This window comes from Chaetodon trifascialis, chromosome 20 (assembly GCF_039877785.1).
Source record: "Chaetodon trifascialis isolate fChaTrf1 chromosome 20, fChaTrf1.hap1, whole genome shotgun sequence".
In the NCBI taxonomy this organism is placed as follows: domain Eukaryota; kingdom Metazoa; phylum Chordata; class Actinopteri; order Chaetodontiformes; family Chaetodontidae; genus Chaetodon; species Chaetodon trifascialis.
Window position 1 is genome coordinate 1602928 of NC_092075.1, and position 20867 is coordinate 1623794.

Sequence of the window (20867 nt, forward strand, 5' to 3'; positions counted from 1 at the left end):
TCAGACCCCTTTACCTCGCACTAATGACATGGGTAAATAATTGAGCTAATGCTAACCTTTTGCAGACGCTCGGAGGAGAAAAAACCTCCCTCATTTAGCTGCCTCCCCTCTCTCCCCCTCCCTGACAAAAGGGACACAAACGGCCTCCTGCAGCATTAAAATTCACAGGCGGTGTGCAGCTACTGGATGTTTATGGAGAGCGTTATCCGCCCGTCATTCTTAATATTCACAAGTGAAGTCTTTTTTTCTCTTTTTGGTTTGCAAAGCACAGTTTTTAGAGCACACCTCCCAAGGCACACACACTGATTATCTGCCTGTGTGTGTGTGTGTGTGTGTGTGTGTGTGTGTGTGTGTGTGTGTGTGTGTGTGTGTGTGTGTGTGTGTGTGTGTGTGTGTGTGTGTGTGTGTGTGCTGGTTTTTAAGCGTGGGTGGGGATGCCTGCGCCTCGTTTTAAAAGTGTCTGTACGTGCACAGTGACGGTTTGGCCATCGGCTTGAATTCTCCAGCGCTCATTAACCTTCTTTTATTTTTGCTCTTTTGTTTTCCATTAATTTAAAATGACATGAGGAAATATTCAGATCCTTTACCTCAGAAAAAGTGCTAATACCACACTGTGAACAGACTGTTACTAGTAAAAGTGGTGCTTAAGTGGTAGTATGTTAGTATAATCAGGAAAATGTACTTCAAGTATTGAAAGTAAAAGTTTTGGCTTTTCGATGCTTTTCTTATTTTTTCCGCCGTTTTGTCCTCAGTCTGTCTTTTCTCTGCTTCCAGATCGAGACCGTTTCCAGCTGGGCAGTCTCTCCCACAGCCTCAACAGTAAAGCTAATGGGTACCAGGAGCTCTGCGACTGGCCGGCTGTGGCTCCCGACCAGTCTGTGAGGAACGTGGAGGTCATCGAGCCAGTAAGGAGTCGCCATAGTTACACTCATATCTGTCTAATTCTGTCCGCCTTTAGACAAAAGCATTCATGTGAAGTGGATTTTAAATAAAACAGGAGCTAGAATGGAAAACAGCAGGGAAAAGAGAAATGAATGAATAACCCTAAATTTGATTATGTAAGAATCAGCGGTGGTCAGAAATGTTTCAAAGCTCCATTTAAAAAGATGTTTTCTGACCTCCGGCTTCGTCGCTGTCCAGCCTCGTTTCGTGGGATGCATCAGTTTTCCTGTGTTCATCTGTTCTGTTCAGAAGTTTTGTGCCTCGTTACAAGTTAAAGAACAAAAATTACAGATATTAAAGGGCTTTGTTTTTCACTGAGAGATCTTATTGATTCTGGTGTTGCTCGGAGCACCAGCTCAGGCTTTACTGCTGGTGCTTCGTGGCCACTAATGGAGATCCTAATAAAACAATAAACAACAATAAAGCAGAGCACAAGCGGCCATCTCTACCAGCTTTATTCCTTAAACATAAGATGGATTTAACAGAAAAGATATCTGCTAACTTGTTGATTAACTGAAAGTGATTGAGGGGTGTGAGTGTGCTCTTCACAGGCTGCTAACAGGCGGACGATGATGACGATGACTCATGACAACGTAGCTGCAGAATGATTAGTTTTTTCCCATTGCCCACGTATAAAGCAACCACTATTGGATGATGCCTCTGATTAAAGTCTTATTAATGAAAAATCTGGTCAGTATGCTCATCCCTAAATTATCAGTCTCAAATGTAACTGATCTCATTTCCCGCCGCCGCATCTGATCAGGTCAAAGAGTGGGCGCCGTTGGCTCGGAAGTCCAAGCAATCCAAACCCGATGACAAGTTCTACTCGGACGACGAAGAGGAGAAAGATGAGGAAGGATCAGAGAGCAGCGGCAGTGAAGGCGGCAGCAGCAGCAGCAGCAGCAGCAGCAGCAGCAGCAGCAGCAGCAGTGGTGAAGGTTTGTTTGTGTCTGTGTCTGAAAGTTTCTGTTTCCAGTCTGACAAAGCGTTCGCTCACTCGGTCAACTTAGAGAACTCAGCCAATCATTTGCCTTTTGCAACCTTGATCTGATTTTATGCTGCACACAAGCTCATAGTTTTCCACTCAGCAGTCAAACACTGAAGGCACATTGAAATCTGGGCGGGAACGGCGGACTCCGCCACTAACAGTGAACACTATACAGATAGATGATAACACAAGTAATCAGAAATGTGCTTGGATTTTATGAAAATGTGAGAATTCAAACTTGAATTCAGCAGGACGGTGTTTGATGTGTAAACTGTGTGCGTGCGTGTGTGTGTGTGCATGTGTGCACAGAGTCAGGCAGTGAGAGTGAGGAGGACAGCAGCGAAGAGTCAGAGAAGACCTCCAGTGATTCTGGACAGAGCTCCAGTGGGTCTGAGAAGAGCTCCAGTGAATCTGAGTCAGAGCAAAAAAAGAAGAAAAAGACCAAGAAGGCACCACAGAAGAAGAGCAAGCCGGCTGCTGCCCACAGGTATGCTGTAATCCCTCCTGTCAGGAAGCCTCATTTTTCCTCCCTGTGAATTCTCCGTGTCCAGATGTTACCTGTTTCTCCGTCTCTTCCTCGCTCTCGCTCAGCTAATTAGACAGGTGCGCGCTCGTCAGCAGCGAGTGTGATCAGCGCTCTGCTGCACCAATAAGCTCAAACTCCCATCTGTTCACAGCTTCAGCCATTTTTATCATCGATGTGACAGCCCGCCGGCTGGCACCGTGCTGCCCTCTGTTCAGTTTGAGCTTCTCTAAACCCGCCAAACTTTGCACTTCGTACAGCTCGTTTTGAGGAAAAACATCGTTCCAAGTTAGCACAAAGACACACCTCCAGAACAGGATGCCGGGCCGTCAGAAGTAGACGAGACAGTAGAGTGAGATGCACACTTCCAGAAACGGAGAAGAAGATTTGGCTTACACCTTCATTGTGCCTGAGTAGAGCCTGAATGAGACTCCACGCTCGAGCTTCTGCAGCAGCGTGTGTTTGCCTAATAATAATATGATGATATGATGATGGGAAAGTCAGATCTGAACAATCAGTGTGAACGAACTTCAACCTAACCGAAGCGTATCAGTAAACATGTACGTACAGCACTGATGGTCACAGTGTTGCGAGCGTAACAGTATCCAGGTTTGATTCCCAGAAACCAGGATCAGGTGTTCGCATGCAGCAGTATCCTGGTTTCTATCCAGGTGGATCCTGGTTCCACACACCTGGGACACGGTCTCTGAAAGCAGGACATGACGTTTACATCGTCAGCGCCGTGAGTCCGTTTTCAGAGAGCAGAGCAGAAAATAACCTCACACCAACTGTCTTAGTGGAGCTATTGATATAATCTGTGAGCCACACACACCTACTGTACTGTGTATACGCCTCTGTGTCCACACACACACGCACACACACGCTGGCAGAGCTGCTAGAATATCGTTAGTGTGAGTTCCATTAACAAGCTAATCAAGGAGAATTTTCCTCCTGCAGCGTAACCCACATTTACATGGCTAATGGATAATGACTTTTGATTGGTCATTTAGCAGCCTGGTGTTACCAATGAATGAGATTTGAGTCATTACTGCCGAATATGCTCACGTACACTCTCTTACACACTGGCAGATTTAGTTTCTTATGCACTCCACTTCATTTCCTCACGGACACACAGACTCACAGCGAATGTACCTGATTTCGCTGTGTGACAGGCCGCCGGCTGACCCTGTTCTCTCCATTAGAGGGTATAATTAGAGCAACTCACCCCAGTGCTCGAACACACACAAACACGCACACACACATACACACAGTAATTAGAGCAGCTCACCCCAGTGCTTCCACAACAAACACAGCATAATGCCCTCATTATGGCCCAGTCATTTCAGGCAGGGCCTAATCAGGCCCACAGTGATTTATATCACTTTTTCCTGTTCGCAGCAAATGAAATCTGTAGGCCAAATTAATACTGGCTTTTCATCATCGCCCAAGTTAAAAAGCCAGTTACCGTCACAATTCCCCTCATTAATTTAACGGCTGAAAATCCCAGGCAGGCGGAGTAAACACTCATTATGGGGACAAATTGAAGAGGGACAGAGCAAGTGGAGGAGAGAGGAGAAAGATGGGAGAAATCTTTTTGAGTGAATTAACTTCACAAACAGAAACAGATTGATGGCTGCTGCTCTGACGGGCCCAGCTGATGGAGGCGCTTTGCTTTTCCTGCTGTTTGTTCACACTGCGTCGTGGAAGCCGTGTGCCTTTTCTGTGAATGTTGTGATGAGAGTGATGTGCCTCTGAAAGCTGATCAGTCAACAGTCAGGACTCCCCTCGTCCGTCACGTCTGACGTCCGTTCCTGCTCCTCTGCTGTCTTTCAGTGACTCGGATGAAAACGGTAACGGACCAGCGACCCGAGCCAGCAGCTCGTCACCCGAAAGCTCCCCCGGCTCGGAGACAGACTCCGAGGACGACTCCGACTCAGACTCCGTCACGGCGCAGAAGAAGAAGAAGAGCGATTCGACGCCCAAACCCAAGGTGACGTTATGATTCATGTGGACCCGAACAGTTTCTTAACTCCGAGCGTCAGAAGTGAAACTCGCCGTCACTCACAGCCGACTTTTCAGGATGGTGACCAAGGTGGAGAAATCCAGTTTGCCCACAGGTCATAAATACACATAGGTTAATAAAATACTCCATTATTCATGTGAAAGTGTGACAAACGTCAGCTTTGGTTTTGGATTCAGTGTCCTGCCTTCCACAGACTGATGGGAGCATCACTCAGTTAACCAGATAACTTGTAAAAGCTTCTCTGAGCATTGGTTAATAAAGAGCAATAATCAATACTTACGGTTAATTGTTTGTAGTTTCAGTAAACGACTCAGAAAATGTCCAAAAAGCAAGTTAACAACTTGAATCACGATTCAGATATGGATGTAGTAGAACTACCAGCAAGCTGCTGCAAAATGTAGCTGAATGAGTAGTTTGACTGCGTGTAGTTCACTTTATCAGACGCCCCAAGAGATGCTAAAATACACTTAGAATACATGTAGTGATCCCAACTGTTAGATAACAGGTTAGTGCAGGTATCAGATGTGTTGAATAGGAGCACTTTGATAGAGATTAACGTGCTCAGGTTTTATTCTGGATTTCATGCTGCTGGGTCATCTGTATGTTCATCATCCAAATGACATAAACAAGCACACTGAAAATATGTGTAAAATATTCATTATACACATTATACTGTTATTCAACGTTTCATCCTGTCCCGTCGTGTTACACAAAGCTTCGACGGTTTCATCTCAGTTTCGGTCAGAGTTAAATCTTCATCCCTGATCAGACATATTCCCAGACATCTACGATATGTTGTGGCTGAGCCGCTGTGGATCATGATGTCACTGTGAGGAGGATGATGGAGGACCACCGTGTTCTCCCGGGGAGCTGTTGTTCCCTCCCCTGTCGTCGGCTTTATTCTTCCTCCTCTCGTCTTTCGTTCGTCCCCTCTCAGCCCTCCTCGTCTGTTTCTCACCTGTTACGCTCATCACATTATTTCACCCTCCCTTTGCTTTTCTGCACTATGAAATTCTCATTTCATACAGTTTGTCATTTGGACACGGCTTATGAATTATGCATCTCTCTCGCTCTCGCTCCTCCAGACCTCCTTTTACTAACAAGGTTTCCGTCTCTGTTACCACCACGAGCGTCAGTCAGAGGTCTGATGAGACACGGCCTCTAACTTCATTGTTTGTTTTCACTCTCCTTCCTCGCTCCCTCCTCTGTCCCGTCCTGGGTGTCTCCCCTTCCCGTCTCCTCAGCCTGGAGTATGCAGAGTGGAGTTTTATGGTTCTTTATGCGACGTGAGCGGAGGCATGGTTGGTTAGGAGGCCGTGGAGAATAACGCGTTCAGACGTGGTTTTATCGTGCCTGCTGTGGAGCGAGCTGTGCTGTGATTCAGTCCACAGCTGACACGCCGGCCTCAGCGGCACGAGGTGGCGTGTTTCAGTGTGACACGACACACGTCACTGGTCTTTGAGAGCTCCAGACGTGTTTGGGATGGACGTGTCCCGTCTTCAGACACGCTGTCAGCAGAAGCAGCACAACACACAATTTCAGTTTGTCACCGTCGTCTTTCTTTTTTCAGGTGGAAGCGAAGTCCAAGACGGAAGTCTCCTTACTGGATCTGGATGACTGTGAGTTCCTCCTCTGTAAAGTACTCAGTTCCTAACATTTATGGTGCAGCTTTCCGCTCCTCTCAGCTCTCTTAACCTGAACGAATCCTGCTCGCACCGCCCTGGTTTTCAGCAGCCAGTCTCAACAGCTCCATTAAACCAAACGTCGTCTACCTGCACGACAGCAGATGCCAGACAGACGAAGTCTGCGTGTTCCCAGAGAGGAAAGACCTGCGTCCAATCCAACAGCCCAGACGTTTTTCTCTGGAGCTGAAAGAGCCCCAAAGTGAGCGAACAGCAGAGTGAATATTTACGGACGCAGTGTTGTTCAGTGTCTGCTGTGTCTGTAAAAGGACAGCTTATGAGACACATTGAAGGGAAAGGGTCTTTTCCGTGTTGTTGTGTCCACATGACTCATGGAGACCACGGTTTCTGACGTGGTCCAGTTTTGAGCACTTGCTCTCCTCAAAACCACCAGACCCCATTGACAAAAACAGTCATTTTCAGTTCATTGATACCCGACAGAAACCAACTAAAACTCACCAAAGCTGTCTTGAATTGTCTTTCCAACGATCGTCAACTTCGGTTTAGTTGAAATAAACCCATAATTCACCAAATTAGGTGTGAAAATATCAAGAGAGAAGCGGGGGGGGGTCGACCATCAGGGAAAACAGCGTGTAGAGCTGAAAGGTAAAATATTCCCTTAAACCTGCTGTAGATAAGTAAAGAAATACAAGGCTTATGCTAATCCTGAAAGCGTGGCCTGATGTCATTAGATAGTAATCAGTGCCTCTGTGTGAAGACTGGCTCCTGAGCCTCAGGCAGAGCGTGAAGTCCAATAAACTTTCCCAGTAAATAACACAGGTAAGTCGTGTGATACGCTTGTTTTAAGTGAACCAGGTACCCTGCGGCTTCACGTCAGGCCTGTTTGACCAGAACGGATTCACATGCTGTTTTTTCTAACAACAAAAACGATGACCTGCTCGACCAGGACATCTGTTAACTCTCTTTTTAACATGAGCTGCTGTGACTGTTGCTGTTGTTATGGGGAAACTGTCACTGTTATTCACTGAATAATACTGAAAGCACACAGGCCGGCGTTGGCCGCTCGCTGACAGGTGTTATTGAATAAGGTGATACGATTCGAGGCTTTGGCGCCCTCCAGTGGCGTTATCAGAAGGGGCGGACGTGCGCCGCTCCACAGCGGCTTTAACCATCTGAAAGTCTCTGTTTTCTCTGCCTCCTTCAGTTTCTCCTGCGCCGACAAACGCCTCGAGGTACTCCGCCCTCTCCTCCAGCCTCCTGTCCGACCTCGAGGGCCTCTCTCTCTCCAACGTCTCCTCCGCCGTGCAGGTGAGTACGCTCGCGTTAGGAACACACGGCGACGACATTTCCTCCATCAATGTGCGTCGAGAGTCAATCGTTCCTCTGTGTCTGACGCTGACAGGACAGCAGAGCGCCGTGTGAGCTGGCGAAATGAGCCTCTCTCCCTCGTGGAACATTTCTGCCTCAGACGCCAACTGTTGACCTTTCCTGCCTCCTTATATTTATAGCCAGTCAGGACAGGACAACTGCTCTCCCTGTTTCCTGTATCTCTTATAGTCTGTCTCTCTCACCCTCGCCGTCTTTTGCTCTTCCACACCCTTGAACTCTATTTCTGCGTCTCATCTATAAGTCCACCCACTGCCTTGCCCTCCCCCTCTCCCCCTCTTCTCTCTCTCCTCCTCTCTGTCACCTTCCATCTCTCTCTGTCAGATGTTGCGTCCCTCGTGTCTCGCTGGTGTGTATATCTGATGGTTGACCTTTCCTACTGTGACGGCTCCTTTCTCTCCTCAGTGTGTGAGCAGCTCTGCACCTATGTGTGTTTTCTATCTGGTCCCCCCCCCACCCCCCGGGAGGAAAATGTCCAGCCCATTCTGTCTGCTGTTGCTGTGTCTATTTTGTGTCTCAGAGCAGGTCTGTGCTAACTGCTGGATCTCTGTGTTCAGCTCGTTGTTGACGCCTGCTTTTGTGATAGGATTTAGCTTCTGCTCTCAATAAATTGCTCATAATTATAAACGTGGCTGCCAATAATGATTATTTATCAATTTAAAGATGAAATTGTCAGAAATTTGCACAAGTCACAAGTTGCTTGTTGCAAAGAGAATATTCTGCCACGTGCTTCTTGTGGCGTTGCAGTGCAGAGGAGTTGTGTTTTTTAGACAGTCGAGGTAATTTTATGTATATATTGCATGTTGAAAATTTGTCTTCGGAGGTGTTTTCCAGTACGAGCGACATGTGACGTCCTGTGTTATTGTGGGAAAAGGTGAGAAAGAGGAAGACGCTGAAAAATTCGCAGATTTCTTTAAAGTCTGCGCGTAAACAAACGTGTTGGCGACACAGCTGCTTGTCTTCCCAGCAGCCTCTGCACCGTCCCGGCTCTGCTCGGCTTCGCGGTGAGTCACTCTATATTCTGAGTCTGCCCGCCTGTCACTCAGCTTGATTGACAGCTGCTCTCAGGACAGCGTTTACGCAGCGCGGCTCCTGTTGGGCACTCTCTCCTCCTCAGGTGAAGGCCGTGCAGTAATAGAGAATAGAAATGCAGATGAGAACAGGGAACTTTTGGCGCATCAACATCTGATTTTAGAGTCAATTCTATGCATAAATACATGATGGGCATCGGGATTCATAGACAAGGCTAAATAACCTCACCTTCATTCACACACGCCCCTCCCCATGCATGCACACGCTTACATATCAGCTCACACACACACACACACACGCACACACACTGGCCTCGGTGTCATTTCTATTTCTCAGCAATCTGCCCACAGAGGCAGCGAGTGTGTCTCAGCTGAGCGCTCGGGCCCTTTTAGAGAATTACTGCATGGTTATCAAAGGCATTTAGATTAACCCTGGTCACTGTCTTTGACCCACCTCCTCCTCCGCCTCCTCCTCCTCTCCCCAGCTTCTGCATGCTCCCGCTCTCTCTAATAACATTTTGACATTAGGATCTCTCACAAATGCCTCTTAAATCCCCCGCCCTGCACCCCCCGCCCCACACCTCTTCCGCCCGCTGTCCGTGTGTGCGGCGGGGAGGCTGAGGCTGATAACTTTTCATTCATAATTAGCAGTCGGCGAATGGGGCTGCGTTGGGGGGAAATTGAACTGTCAGTGGCGGGGCGCGGGGCGTTTGACCCCATCACGCCCAGAGGGGGCCATCATAATTTGTTCATTTGGTGTCCATCAGGCGGGCGCCAGCGCGGCCCCTCCTCCTCCCCCGCCTCCCTCCTCACCCCTCTGACCTCCCCGTAGTGGGCGCTCTGGGTTCACGTCTAATTATGAATCAGCAGAAGGACCCCGAGCGCCACGAATATAGCAGCCCCTGCCCTCCAAACCTCCCGCTGCCACTCAAGCTGCGGAGATTGCCTCTTAAATAGGAATAAATGCCCACACAGAAACAGCCAGTCGGCGCTGCGGCCGGCGCGGTGAGCAGAGACTCTGGGAAATGTTTGTGTTTTCACGCCGCTGTCGCAGCATTTCTTCTCTCATTAGCTGCTTCTAGAGACTCTGAGGACAGGTTTCTGTTCATCAGAGGATTCACAGGAAGCTCCTTCCTCTCGTCGTCCTTTCCCGAGGTGACAGAGGTCATAACGCGGTCCCTAAACCTCGACTGTCACGTATGTTTCCAGGCTCCACTTGTCACAACAAAACCGCTGAGCTGTTTAATTACTGTAAGCAAAAGAATTTGGGTCTTAACCCTCTATTTTGAAATCCAGAAACAGGAAGTGATGACACATCCACATCTGCATGAACAGCATGCAGCTCCATTCTTACAGTGACCGAGTAATTATCAGTTAATTATTGACCCTAAACGTATTTTTTCTTAACATAATAATGAAAAATCATCTCTGTGCTTGACTCACACTGTTAATGAAGGCCCCGGGAAGACAAGCGACCACTGTGTGGAAGCTAATAAGATGAATTAAATTTATTAATATTTAAGAATGAAAGAATATTCTGCTTAATCATCTGCAGGTGAAGATGAACGAGGAAAGATGCACGTTAGCTAAATCTGTAGAATCCCTGCCTGCTTTTGATCCTGTTCAGAGCTGAAACGATCACTCGATTAATAATTAGGTGATTTATTGGCACAATTTCGATCGTTTTTAAGTATTTTTTCAAGCAGAAGTGCGAAAACTTCACTGCTTCCATCTTCTTAAATGTGAATATTTGCTGCATTTCTTCGCCTCCTGTGACAGTTTTGGGGTTTTTGACTGGGGGATGTTGCGATTCACTACTTTCTAAGATTTTTCAAACCAAACAATTCATTGATTAATAATCTGCAGTTTGATCCCTGATCAAAACAGTCATTAGCTGCAGCCCCAGATCCATTAAATATCGTGCTAATACAAAGAAACTGTTGGCAGTTTGTTAGTAACACTTGCAAAGCTCGATGAAGGACAACACTTTATGAATAACAGTCCTCTATTATTGCTAATATTCCTTAATGGAAAATGTGAAAATTAATCATTTCAGAATACCCAATTTACTGACAAATTGGCATAAATGAACTAACCTCTGTCTATATGCGCTGCAGAGACGTCCTGTTGCATTAAAGTAGTTTTAGATGACTGCAGTAACATTTATTTAATTCAATTTGCAGTCAAGGTCTTTGTGACGCCCCTCAATTAATTGTCATCTCCTGACTGAGGAGAACAATTAGGTGCTAAAGTCAAACACGTGTCCCTTACCTTAATCCTCACAGCTCTTGTCGAGCATAATGAAATCCTGTCCCTGCTGTTGGCGGCAGACGCTGTCTGAAAAGCAGAAATGGATTTTCAATATGTGCCCATACATCTCTGCACCCCGCCACGCCACTTTCTTTTAAATTGGCCTTCTTGTGCACACGGCACAAGGCTACCCGGCTCCGGTTAGCCCTTTTGAATATGTCAGCGGGATTTTCAGGTCATTTGCTCGAGAGGATGCCGGGAGCGTGGCGTCCGGGCTCTGAAGGTGACTGGCGTCTGTGTCATCCATCACGGGAGCTTCCTTTAAGTTGATGCATAATAGAGCCTCTCAATCAACTTCCTCCCTCACTGTCACCTCCCTCCTCCTTCCTGTCCAGGCTGGAGAAGGCGAGCCAAAGCCAGAGAAGAAGAAAAAAAAACGGAGATGGAGACTGACAGAGGAGTCAAGGTTACATCCCTCCTCTTCTCTTATTTACACTTGAGGCGTTATGGGCTTGTGCGGCGTAACAGGACAACAATGGATGGCGGAGCGAAGGGGCTCGAGTGGGCGCTTGTGTCAGGCTTTAACTGTCCACTGTGTCAAATTGGTGATAATAAGCAGTTTGAAGCCCTGTCCTGTCTCTGTCCGTCCCTCCCGCTCGGGGCGAGGCGACAGACGGGACCTTGAAGCAGGATGTGTCTGTCAGGGAGGTAAATCTCCGTCGTGATGGGGTGGCAAACATTATGGCCGGCTTTATCGACACCGACTGCTCTGACACATCCAAAAGTGGCCCAATAAATTTGCGGGCTGGCGGTGGCGTGACGGGCGCTCGCGAGGGCGCAGCGGCGTTACAGCGCGGCGACAAATGTTTGTTTGACCTCCTTTACAGGCGCTCCGGCGGTCCGGGCACAAGAGACGCCGCTGCTCTGTCAAGGGGACTGAAAGATGGCGGACAGTTCATCCTTTATCCAAAGTGACGTTAGCTGGCTGCTGTTTTAAATGTTTCATAGCGCGACGCCCAGACTCAGCCTCAAATGCCCCGAAGGGACAGATCTCAGCTGCAGATTACACTGTTTGCACAGAGCTGAAGACAGATTTGAACAGTTTGAATGTCCTCTGAGGGTTGATTGAGTCAGTGTGCTGTTTTGACCTCCTTAAAGTTTGGATTTTCACCTGTGAAAAAGACTAATGTTTAACAATTTTGGCTGAATTTCAAATATCAGTGAAACGCACTTGAGGATTAAAATGCCAGAGGTTTCAACCCTGACACCAAAAAGGTTTGAACTCTGTGTGAAACATAATTAAAACCCAGAATCGATCCTCTGCGAACAAACTGTGTCTCTGAGTCTCAGGAAAGATGCTGCTGCGTTGCATCATGGGAAATGAAGGCTCCAATGTTTCTGAGGCTTGGCCCTCATCAGGGATGTTGTGGCTTCTGCTGCTTTGATGATGATCATTCCTCTCAGACCTGATGCTCTGACTTTGTGGACGTGTCATATTAACTTGCCTTGAGTACTTTTCTGGCGTGGCAGCTTCACGTTTTGTCACCGTGGGTCACTCGTAGGCGCTTTCCTCGACACATCCTCTCCATAGTTCAGCCGTGGAACCTGTTGCCTCTCCACGTGTTGCTGCTGCAGCACAGTGATGCTGTGAACACAGCGGCGCTCATCCCCGCAGCCCCTCTTGTATGTCAAAGCGATTCTTCACCCTCGCCGACCACATGACACGTCGCGGGGCGTCTCGAACATTTCTGTCCCGAGTCAGAACACGCTGCCACTTCGTCCGGCTTCAGCGACACGATGCAGAGTGACACCGCTCGAGGCTGCGGGCTGCGCGTTTCCACTGCGTTTCTTCTTATCATATTATCAGTCATATTCAATTAGCTTAATTAGCTTTCTTAATCATTTCACTGTGTTATTCGCGGGATCTGTTTTTGTTCTTCCACGTACAGCTTCGTGGCATTTCTTACTATTTCTGCCCTCTGCCACTCATCTTTGAGTGTTGTATTTGTTAATTCTTCCATCAGTCTGACACGTCTTTGAGGTGGTAAATATTATTTCTCTCCTCTGAACAGCAGGATGACACGTCTAAGCGTTGCCTCTGTGTCAGAGTGTGAATACACTCAGGTGCTAAGTGTTTTGGAAGGTGTGAAAAGGCTTCATCCGTCCTGATGTTTTAAACTAATTACCGCTGTCACTCAGCGCAGACGGACCCCTTTGATTTCCGCCAAACTACTCAAAGTTGTTCCACTTTTATGATCTTTTATATTACTTCTACAGATACAGCAGAGGTGTGTCTCAAGTTTCTGCACGTTGTGTGAGTTTTCTCAGTTTGACAAGCGCCGTATGTTGAGTGCGCTGCGCTGCGTTGTGTGGGCCGACCCACCTTATCTGCTAATGGGAGCTGACAGTCGCCACCATCAAGTGAAAAACTGAAAGCCACCAAGTGTGAACAATGTTCATCTAAGTAACAAGATGTTAATTTCCAGGAGAAAAAAATACACCAGCAGCACATCCACCCCCTTTCTCTTCCACATCTCTCAGAGGTAATGTAATTTCCTGCCTCTGAAAGGGTAAAAGCCTCTTTAAAAAGGCCTGCGAACGGCAGCTTTGGCCCATGCAGGCACTCGTGTTTCTATTCATTAGAGGTTGTTTTTATTCAGCCCGCTTTGACCGAGCGTCCCTCTAACTGGGCTGATTGAGGACATTTCTTAAATGGGTCCTCTTTACCCTACAGAGTTAATGAAGGGAGGGTTGGTGGGGAGTTATCAGCCAACCCTCCGTCCCACTCCACTCAGGAGTGCTGCATTCTGCGCGCTGATTGGACGCGGTGAATTGCATGAACGTAGGTGATGGAGGGACCGGAGCTTCTTGTATTAATCTGTCCTCTTGTGTGGATGCATTTGCAGTGTAATGTGCAAGGTGTCCCTGGATGTGGCGTTTTGTGCCTCTGGGTGAATGTTCTGCATGCGCTGCTTTTCTCATCTGCCTTCTCTGCTTCTGCTCTCAGGCTTTTGTTTCCAGCAGCGCGTCGCTGTTTGCAGATCAATCCGGCCCATAGTGCACTTGGTTTCTCTGATAATCAGGAAGTTTGGCTTATTTTTCAGAAATGTTTGTTCGCACTAAACTTCTGCACCACATCCCACTCAGACTCAGCCGCTGTCCGTCACGTGTCCCTCCAGGTCACCACTCCATCTTTCGGCCCCGTCAAAACCTACGAGCTGCTTCACCACATGACAGGAAAAGGCCTGTCAGCCAAGTACCACTTCCCCCGGCAGCCATGTTTGTACCAGCCCAGCATGGTGGCTGTGCAGGTCACACTGACCAACAGCTCAGACCACAGCCTGGAGGAGATCCACGTTGGAGAGCGAAGCCCAGCGAGCCTCCACATCCACTGCTTTAACACCATCGGTGAGTATTAGCACCACCTGTCAAACACTCCACTGCTGACTCATCACAAAGCCACCAAGGAGTATTAATACGCTGCTTTCTGTTACCATGGTACTGTTCAGAGTTTTGCAGTATAAATTGTGATACAGTACATTCTGTATACTAATGTGTACTTGTTTTAGTAGTTTTATACTGTAATCATCAACGAGTACCGTGACCGTGTGTGTGTGTCACAGCCTGACGTCTCGCATAGAGATCCACAGGTGTCCAAAACCATGCTCCTTCACGACCGCGAACACACACACACTGCAGAATGAAAGCGTGTGTTTGTGACCTGTTTCAGCAGGAAACCGATGGCTGCAGAGCCTCAGAGAGGACGGAGAGGTCAAAGTGTTGAGAGACGAGCGTCCACACGAGCTCGTTTTCTGCCTCTGTTTAAAGCTGCCGGCCTGCTGACACGTGCAGGGTGACCAGTGGGTCAAACCCAGCCTGAACTCTGCGTTTCCCCTCTGTAATGTACATTTATTACAGTCTTTTCAATGTTAGCAGTCCCTCATGACGGCTCTCTGGCCTCTCTGCAGCTCTGTTTACTCTCAGATTGATATTAAACGCTCATTATGTTATCAGAAACCTTTAAGCCCGTTTGCCGTCAGCTCAGCAAATAGCCCCGTCCCGTCCCCCCAGCCTCAAAACAGCCAGTGTTCCTTCAGCTAATCCCTGTTCATTAGTATCAATCAGGACCGACGAACAAACACCGTCTCCATATTTCTGGTCTCGCTGCTGTCCGATGGCTGCGCTCGGTGTAATACGAGACTGAGAGCAGCACTGCCTCAAGATCTTCTTTGTCATGCGCGCACAAACATACATGCATACGCACACACACACGCAGACCTGGTGTGCGCTGGAGCACGTTAAAACTGTCAATTGCGAGGGATTGATTGGGCATTGAAGGAACTCAAGCAGCCAAACAGTGGGTAATTTGGATCGATCGCGCCCGGCCGCTGCGAGCGGGAGGCTGGGCTCGCTTTGAGGAGCTGCAGGGATGAATGCAGACAAAGCTTTGTGTAACGCTGCTGTGCGCGTTCGTTAAGGGATGCACATGACAGGGTTTGCATTTAATAAGAAATACACCTGCACGTTGCCTCTGCAGGGCGCGTTACTTTTCATCGCTGCTAATCTCTGCCCGAACGGCTGTTAAACGCATAATTTAACAGTTTAAAATGTGTGATTTGGTCTCCGTTTCCGTCCGCCGACATGTTCCTGAATCACTTAATATCCCTCTAGTTAGCTTGTTAGTGAGAGCTAGTCACTGGCCTCCACCTTTAATACTCCACGCATCAAAATAAAAAAATAAAACAGCTGGTAGCGTCGTGAGTTTTAAGACGATTTCTGTTTGTCACAGCGTGGCTTTGATTTCATCACTCATCTGTAATAATAATACTCACAGAGGAAGTGCAGAGATCTGGGAACATGTTGACCTGCGCAGTCAGGTGATTGTACAGGTTGTAAACAAACACGCAGGTTAGCCAAGAGAGAAGTGACAGGAGGCGATGAAACTGGTGAAAGTGTGAAATGATCTGTTGTAAACCAGCTTTGACCTGCCGTGCTTCCAGCTGTTGTGTTTAGGTGCACTTACTTTTATCATTACCTCAAAATATTAAACTATTTGCTTATTTTCACGCTGTCTGATTGTCTTAACACTCCTTTTTCTTCTCCTATGGGACGTGTGAGGTCACGATAACTGATGGCAGGGTCAGCTCAAGCTGCTGAATTAGCCTCTGAGTCTTAGCTTAGCATGAAGGAAGGATAACTCCTCTGAACTGGAGGGCGAACGTAGTGTGAGAAGTTAAAGTTGTTTCCTTCCAAATCCAAAAGAAGGATTTATGCTCCGCTGCAGCTTTAGTAAAAGGCTTTTCTATTGGTGCACACGCTTCACGTCGCTTTGTGTTAACGCCTCGGGAGAAGCACGGGGAGGCTGGAAGAGAGGAGCATGAGGAGCAGCTGAAGGCTGGACTGCAGTGAGTTCATGATGGCTCTGTTTTCAGAGGCCTCCCTCTGGAGTCTCTCCTCTGCCTGGAAAGAGTTATACGGTGAAACAGCCGAGCTCCACGGAGAGAGAAACAGGCCGACTGGGGAAGCGTGGAGGATGTTTCTGTCTGTCTGTGTTCTTCTCATCCTTAACCTCCCTCCTCCTCCTCCTCCTCCTCCTCCTCCTCCTCCTCCTCCTCCTCCTCCCCCCTTCAGCTGTCCACACTCTCTCCTCAGCATTTTTCGGCTTTGCTTAAGTCTCCGCCTGGCTCACATTTCGCCGCTGCGTCTGTCTCGCTCACCCGTCTCTCTGGGTGCCGCCGATGCTCTCGCTGACAGGCCTGTTGTTCTGGAAATATGCTAGTCCTTCACGTGTTTCTTCTTTTTTTCCCCGAGGCTGGAGGTGAGCGGGATGAGATTGAAGGATAGATTTCTCACACACGGTGGCCTTGCTTTGTGAAGTAGAAAACACAAGCGGTGTGGATGCCTGTCTGTTCCACTCTGCTGCCGCCCCCCTCCTCTTCCTCCTCTCTCCTCCCTTTGCTCCATCCTTCCTCACGCTGCACACTGTGCCCTTGTCATTCACTCTTCCTTTTCTCCTCCCACCTTTCCTCCCCTCTCTCCCCTTCTCAGAGCGGCTGGAGCCAGAGGCCTCCGTGACGGTTTCCATGGGCATTGACTTCAGCGACTCGACACAAGCGGCCCACTTCCAGCTGTGGTGAGACAACCTGACACCCGCTCACGTCACAGCGGCCTCAGTGTTTCTCTCAGACCTTCAGACGTACATCTGTTTCCCTCCCGTCCTCTGCTGCTGTTTCCAGAGTCACGTCTCCCTCAAGTGTCTCCGTCTCCTCTTACCTTTTTCCTCCCTCATTTGTTCTTCGTTAATTCTCCTTTTCCTACCCGCTCTGTGCTGGCACTCCCAGGTGAGACATCAGCCACGATTGATCCGGGTTCACTGGGATAACAATTATTCCTCCAGTAATCAGCCCCGGCCCAAATCAACCCGCTGAATGCCATTGGCACCGCTGCTCAGCTGATCGATAACCTTATCAGAAAATCTGTTCAGGATGGGGGAATCAATGTGGCCCAAAATGCCATTCACAGAGCGTGATTTGGAAGGCAATCAGAGGAGAAACGTTTAATACACAAATGAAGCATAAACGTGCACAAAACGCTCCACATCTCAGCGTCATGGTGTAAATAAAAGACTTCTCGTTCTCAGCACCAAGGAGGACCAGTTCAGTGTGTCCATCCAGCCCGCCGTGGGAGAGCTGCTGATGCCCAGCACCATGACAGAGCAGGACTTCAGCAGGGAGCAAGGTGAGCGAGGTTTACGTCAGCTTCAACGAGTCCTCTGCTAATTCAAAGCCTGTGATGCACGCCGTGCTCTGACTGAGTGCTTTTACCTGTGAGACGCACCTGCAGAGTCACTGCAGTGTTTCAGAGTGTTCAGCGTTCAGTGTGTTTGCTGCTTTTTACTCAGAACTCACCTCTGATAGATCAACATCAGCCCATAATATAACGATAAAAGGTACAGGTCTCTGAGTCCATGTGTTCATCTCCTTCATCCTTCATGTGTTCATCTCCTTCATCCTTCATGTGTTCATCTCCTTCATCCTTCATGTGTTCATCTCCTTCTTCCTTCATGTGCTCACAAACGCTCGCTCCATCCTCCATGAACGTCTGAGCCTTTCCAGGACGCCCCTTTCATACCCGATCATGATCCTCTCACCTGTCACCAATCAGCCTGTTCACCTGTGGAATGATCAAACAGGTGTTTGTGGAGCGTTCCACATCTTTCAGTCTGTGAAACGTGTTGCTGCATCAGATTCACGATAAGCAGATATTTACAGAAATCAGTGAAGCCGATGAGCTCAGACTGGATGAGCATCGCTTTCTGTTTCAGTCATATTTTGCACAGCATACCTTCATTTTTTGGAGTTGTGGTTGAATTGAGTTCAATGCAGGATCGACCAAAGTAATCCACAGCAGGGCTGCAGCTAACCATCGTTTCATTATTGATTAATCTGAAGATTATTTTCATATCAGAGCCCAGAGTGAAGTCTTCAAACAGTCCAAAACTGTCATTTACTTTGATAAATAACAAAGAAATCCTCTCATTTACGAAGCTGCAAAAACTGAAACAATTCATCAGTTCTCAAAATAGTTGCTATTAATTTTCTTTCAGCCAATTTATCGATCAATGGAGCGATCGGTGCAGCTCTGACCTGCAGCCTGACCAGTCCTGGATTCTGTGGTTGATGCTGATAGATATTTGTTTCTCTCACAGTATTTCTTACATAAATACAAAACAGTTTTGATGCAGATCTCTTAGATTTTTCATTATTTATTGATCTGTTGTCTCCGCGATGCATTCACTGGACGTCTCACAGGTGAAGGATCGGCTCGTCCACGTCGTCTCTGGTGGACAAACTGTGTAATGTCGGCACTGTTTCTGAATTCAGGCTTCTAAGCTGCAGCTTCTCGTCACTTAGCGGCCCACACATCCACCAAACCGATAGATCTGAATAAGATGACATTGGTCTCGCTCTTGCGGTGAAGGAACATGTCAGCCGGGGGCTCGTTGATGCGTCTTAAGCAGTTTTTGGATGACAGTGGAGCTCCGTGTGTTGTAGGTCTGAGCGACAAAGGTCTGAGTTTCTCTCATCTGTTGTGTGCAGAAATCATAAGTGACGCATTTAAAACGAAATAAAACATAAAAAAAAATAAAACAGATACAACGCTCATGTCTGATGAAGCACTTAATGTGGTCCCCCCCCCCCCCCACACACACACACGCACACACGCACACACACCTGTAGAGCTGAGAGCGCGCTCATGCCCGAGCCATCAGTGCTCTTAAGTGCCTGCTAAATGCTGCTTCAGCCTTAATTAATCTTGGTTCTGTGTGTTCTGAGCTCTGCTGAATGCACCTCGCTCTCAGGCGTAGAGCAGCTCGCTTTGCTTTGTACCAGCCGAGCGCAGACAATGAATTCTTTCATCCTGCAGGTTTTCCTCGTATTTGCCTTTAAGGCCTCTTTTCTTTCCGCCTGACTCGGACGTGTTTATGCTCTTTCTTTCGAATCCTCGCTCATCATTAAGTGTGCATGAACTGGCCATTTGCCTTCAGCTGGGAGGCTTTTCATCCAGCTCTTATTGAAGAAGGCACCCTTTCACTGTTCAGCCTCCCCAGTTTAGTTACCATCAAAATCTATGTTATCCCAGAGTACGCTGACGCAGCACAGTGATGCACGTTTTGGATGATGAACACTTGACCGTTGCAGCGGTGCAGCTTCAGATGCAGGTCAGCGTGTGCTCCTGTGGGCCCTTTTGTGGCTAAACGTCTTTGCATCCTTTCAGGTAAACTCCTGGGCATGAACGAGACCTCGGCGACTGTCAACATGGCGACAGCAAACGCCTCCAGCCAGGCCATCAGCAAGCAGGTCCTGTCTGTGGCCAACGTGGGCGTCGTGTCGTCCAGCCAGAGCGGCCTCCACAGGTGAAATGTCTTTTATGGCTCATACACAGATCAGCTTTCCAGGTTATTCATGGAGGCTACCTGTACTCATTCATACTGATACTTGAATTAAGGGTTCTTCATGAATCATTGTACAGTAACTATAAGCGTTTCTGTGGAACTCGTGCACATTTAATCCACCACCAGCCAAAGACTCGGAGCATTTCACACTCAGTGACAGATGTTTAGAGTTTTGTTCCAGCTGTTTGAAAGGTGCAACCACAAGGCAACCAGGACGGGGGTTGAATTCACAGTAAATGACTGATTCAGGATTTCACATTTCAGACAAACAGTTGTCTCTGCAGTCCTCTGAGATTTCACCAAACCTGAGCCTGAAAAATGAACATGCTGATTGGCTTTCTGGTGGAGGGATGGATGAGTGGGTTAGCTTAGCTTAGCACAATGACTGCAGACAGCAGGAAACCGCATGCCTCAGTCTGTCCAATGGGAACACAGCCTGCCCACCAGCTCCTTAATGAGTGCAGTGTGTGTCCTTTGTTCAGTCTGAAAATGGTTTGCTTGGGTTTTATTTGCTGGAATGTTTCTTGACTTCCTGGAGTTTGCTCCAGGATCTTCTGGCTGATTGTTTGTGTTTAAGGGACAAACGGTGAACAGGACCTTCTCAGCTGACTCTCCGCCTGGAAGCAAATAAGAGAACATCACAAAATGTGAAACTAGTCCCCTAAAGAGACGACCGTCCTCATCAGGAAACAAAAGATTCAGCAGCCAGAACGGCACCAAATCAGTGAAGACGTAGTTTACTCCAGCAGTTACAGATTATTCAGTATCCACTAAATCTGACCTTTATGAAATCAGTTAAGTCCCATTAAGATCGAGATTTAACAGCCTGTCCCTGAAACCAGCTGTTTACGCCGACTGCAGAGACGCACTGCCGAGTCGTTTACTCTTCGACTGCGTGCAGAAACACTTCATCCAAACACACAAACATGAGACGTTTGTCCAGGAAACAGCCGGACAGAAGAAATGCTTCAGATCCCGAACTGATGCGAGTCACATCCAAACGTTCATGTGTGGAAACGAGTGAAAGAGTGAGCGTGCAGGGCTCACAGTCAGAGTGTGTGTGTCCCCAGCAGCCTCACACACACACACACACACACACATGCCAGGGGAATGCCCTGAGAAGCC

At 47.9% G+C, this 20867-nt stretch overlaps 1 protein-coding gene across 1 annotated transcript in view; it reads left to right on the forward strand.

The window, feature by feature from the left end:
• Positions 1-20867, forward strand: part of ap3b1a (adaptor related protein complex 3 subunit beta 1a) — a 46944-nt gene that overhangs the window by 19512 nt on the left and 6565 nt on the right. The window contains exons 17-26 of the mRNA XM_070989542.1: positions 775-905; positions 1706-1880; positions 2240-2417; positions 4287-4443; positions 6047-6095; positions 7324-7427; positions 13966-14194; positions 16835-16919; positions 17427-17524; positions 19565-19703. Coding sequence (XP_070845643.1) covers positions 775-905; positions 1706-1880; positions 2240-2417; positions 4287-4443; positions 6047-6095; positions 7324-7427; positions 13966-14194; positions 16835-16919; positions 17427-17524; positions 19565-19703 — 1345 coding nt within the window. The remainder of the gene's footprint in view (positions 1-774; positions 906-1705; positions 1881-2239; positions 2418-4286; positions 4444-6046; positions 6096-7323; positions 7428-13965; positions 14195-16834; positions 16920-17426; positions 17525-19564; positions 19704-20867) is intronic.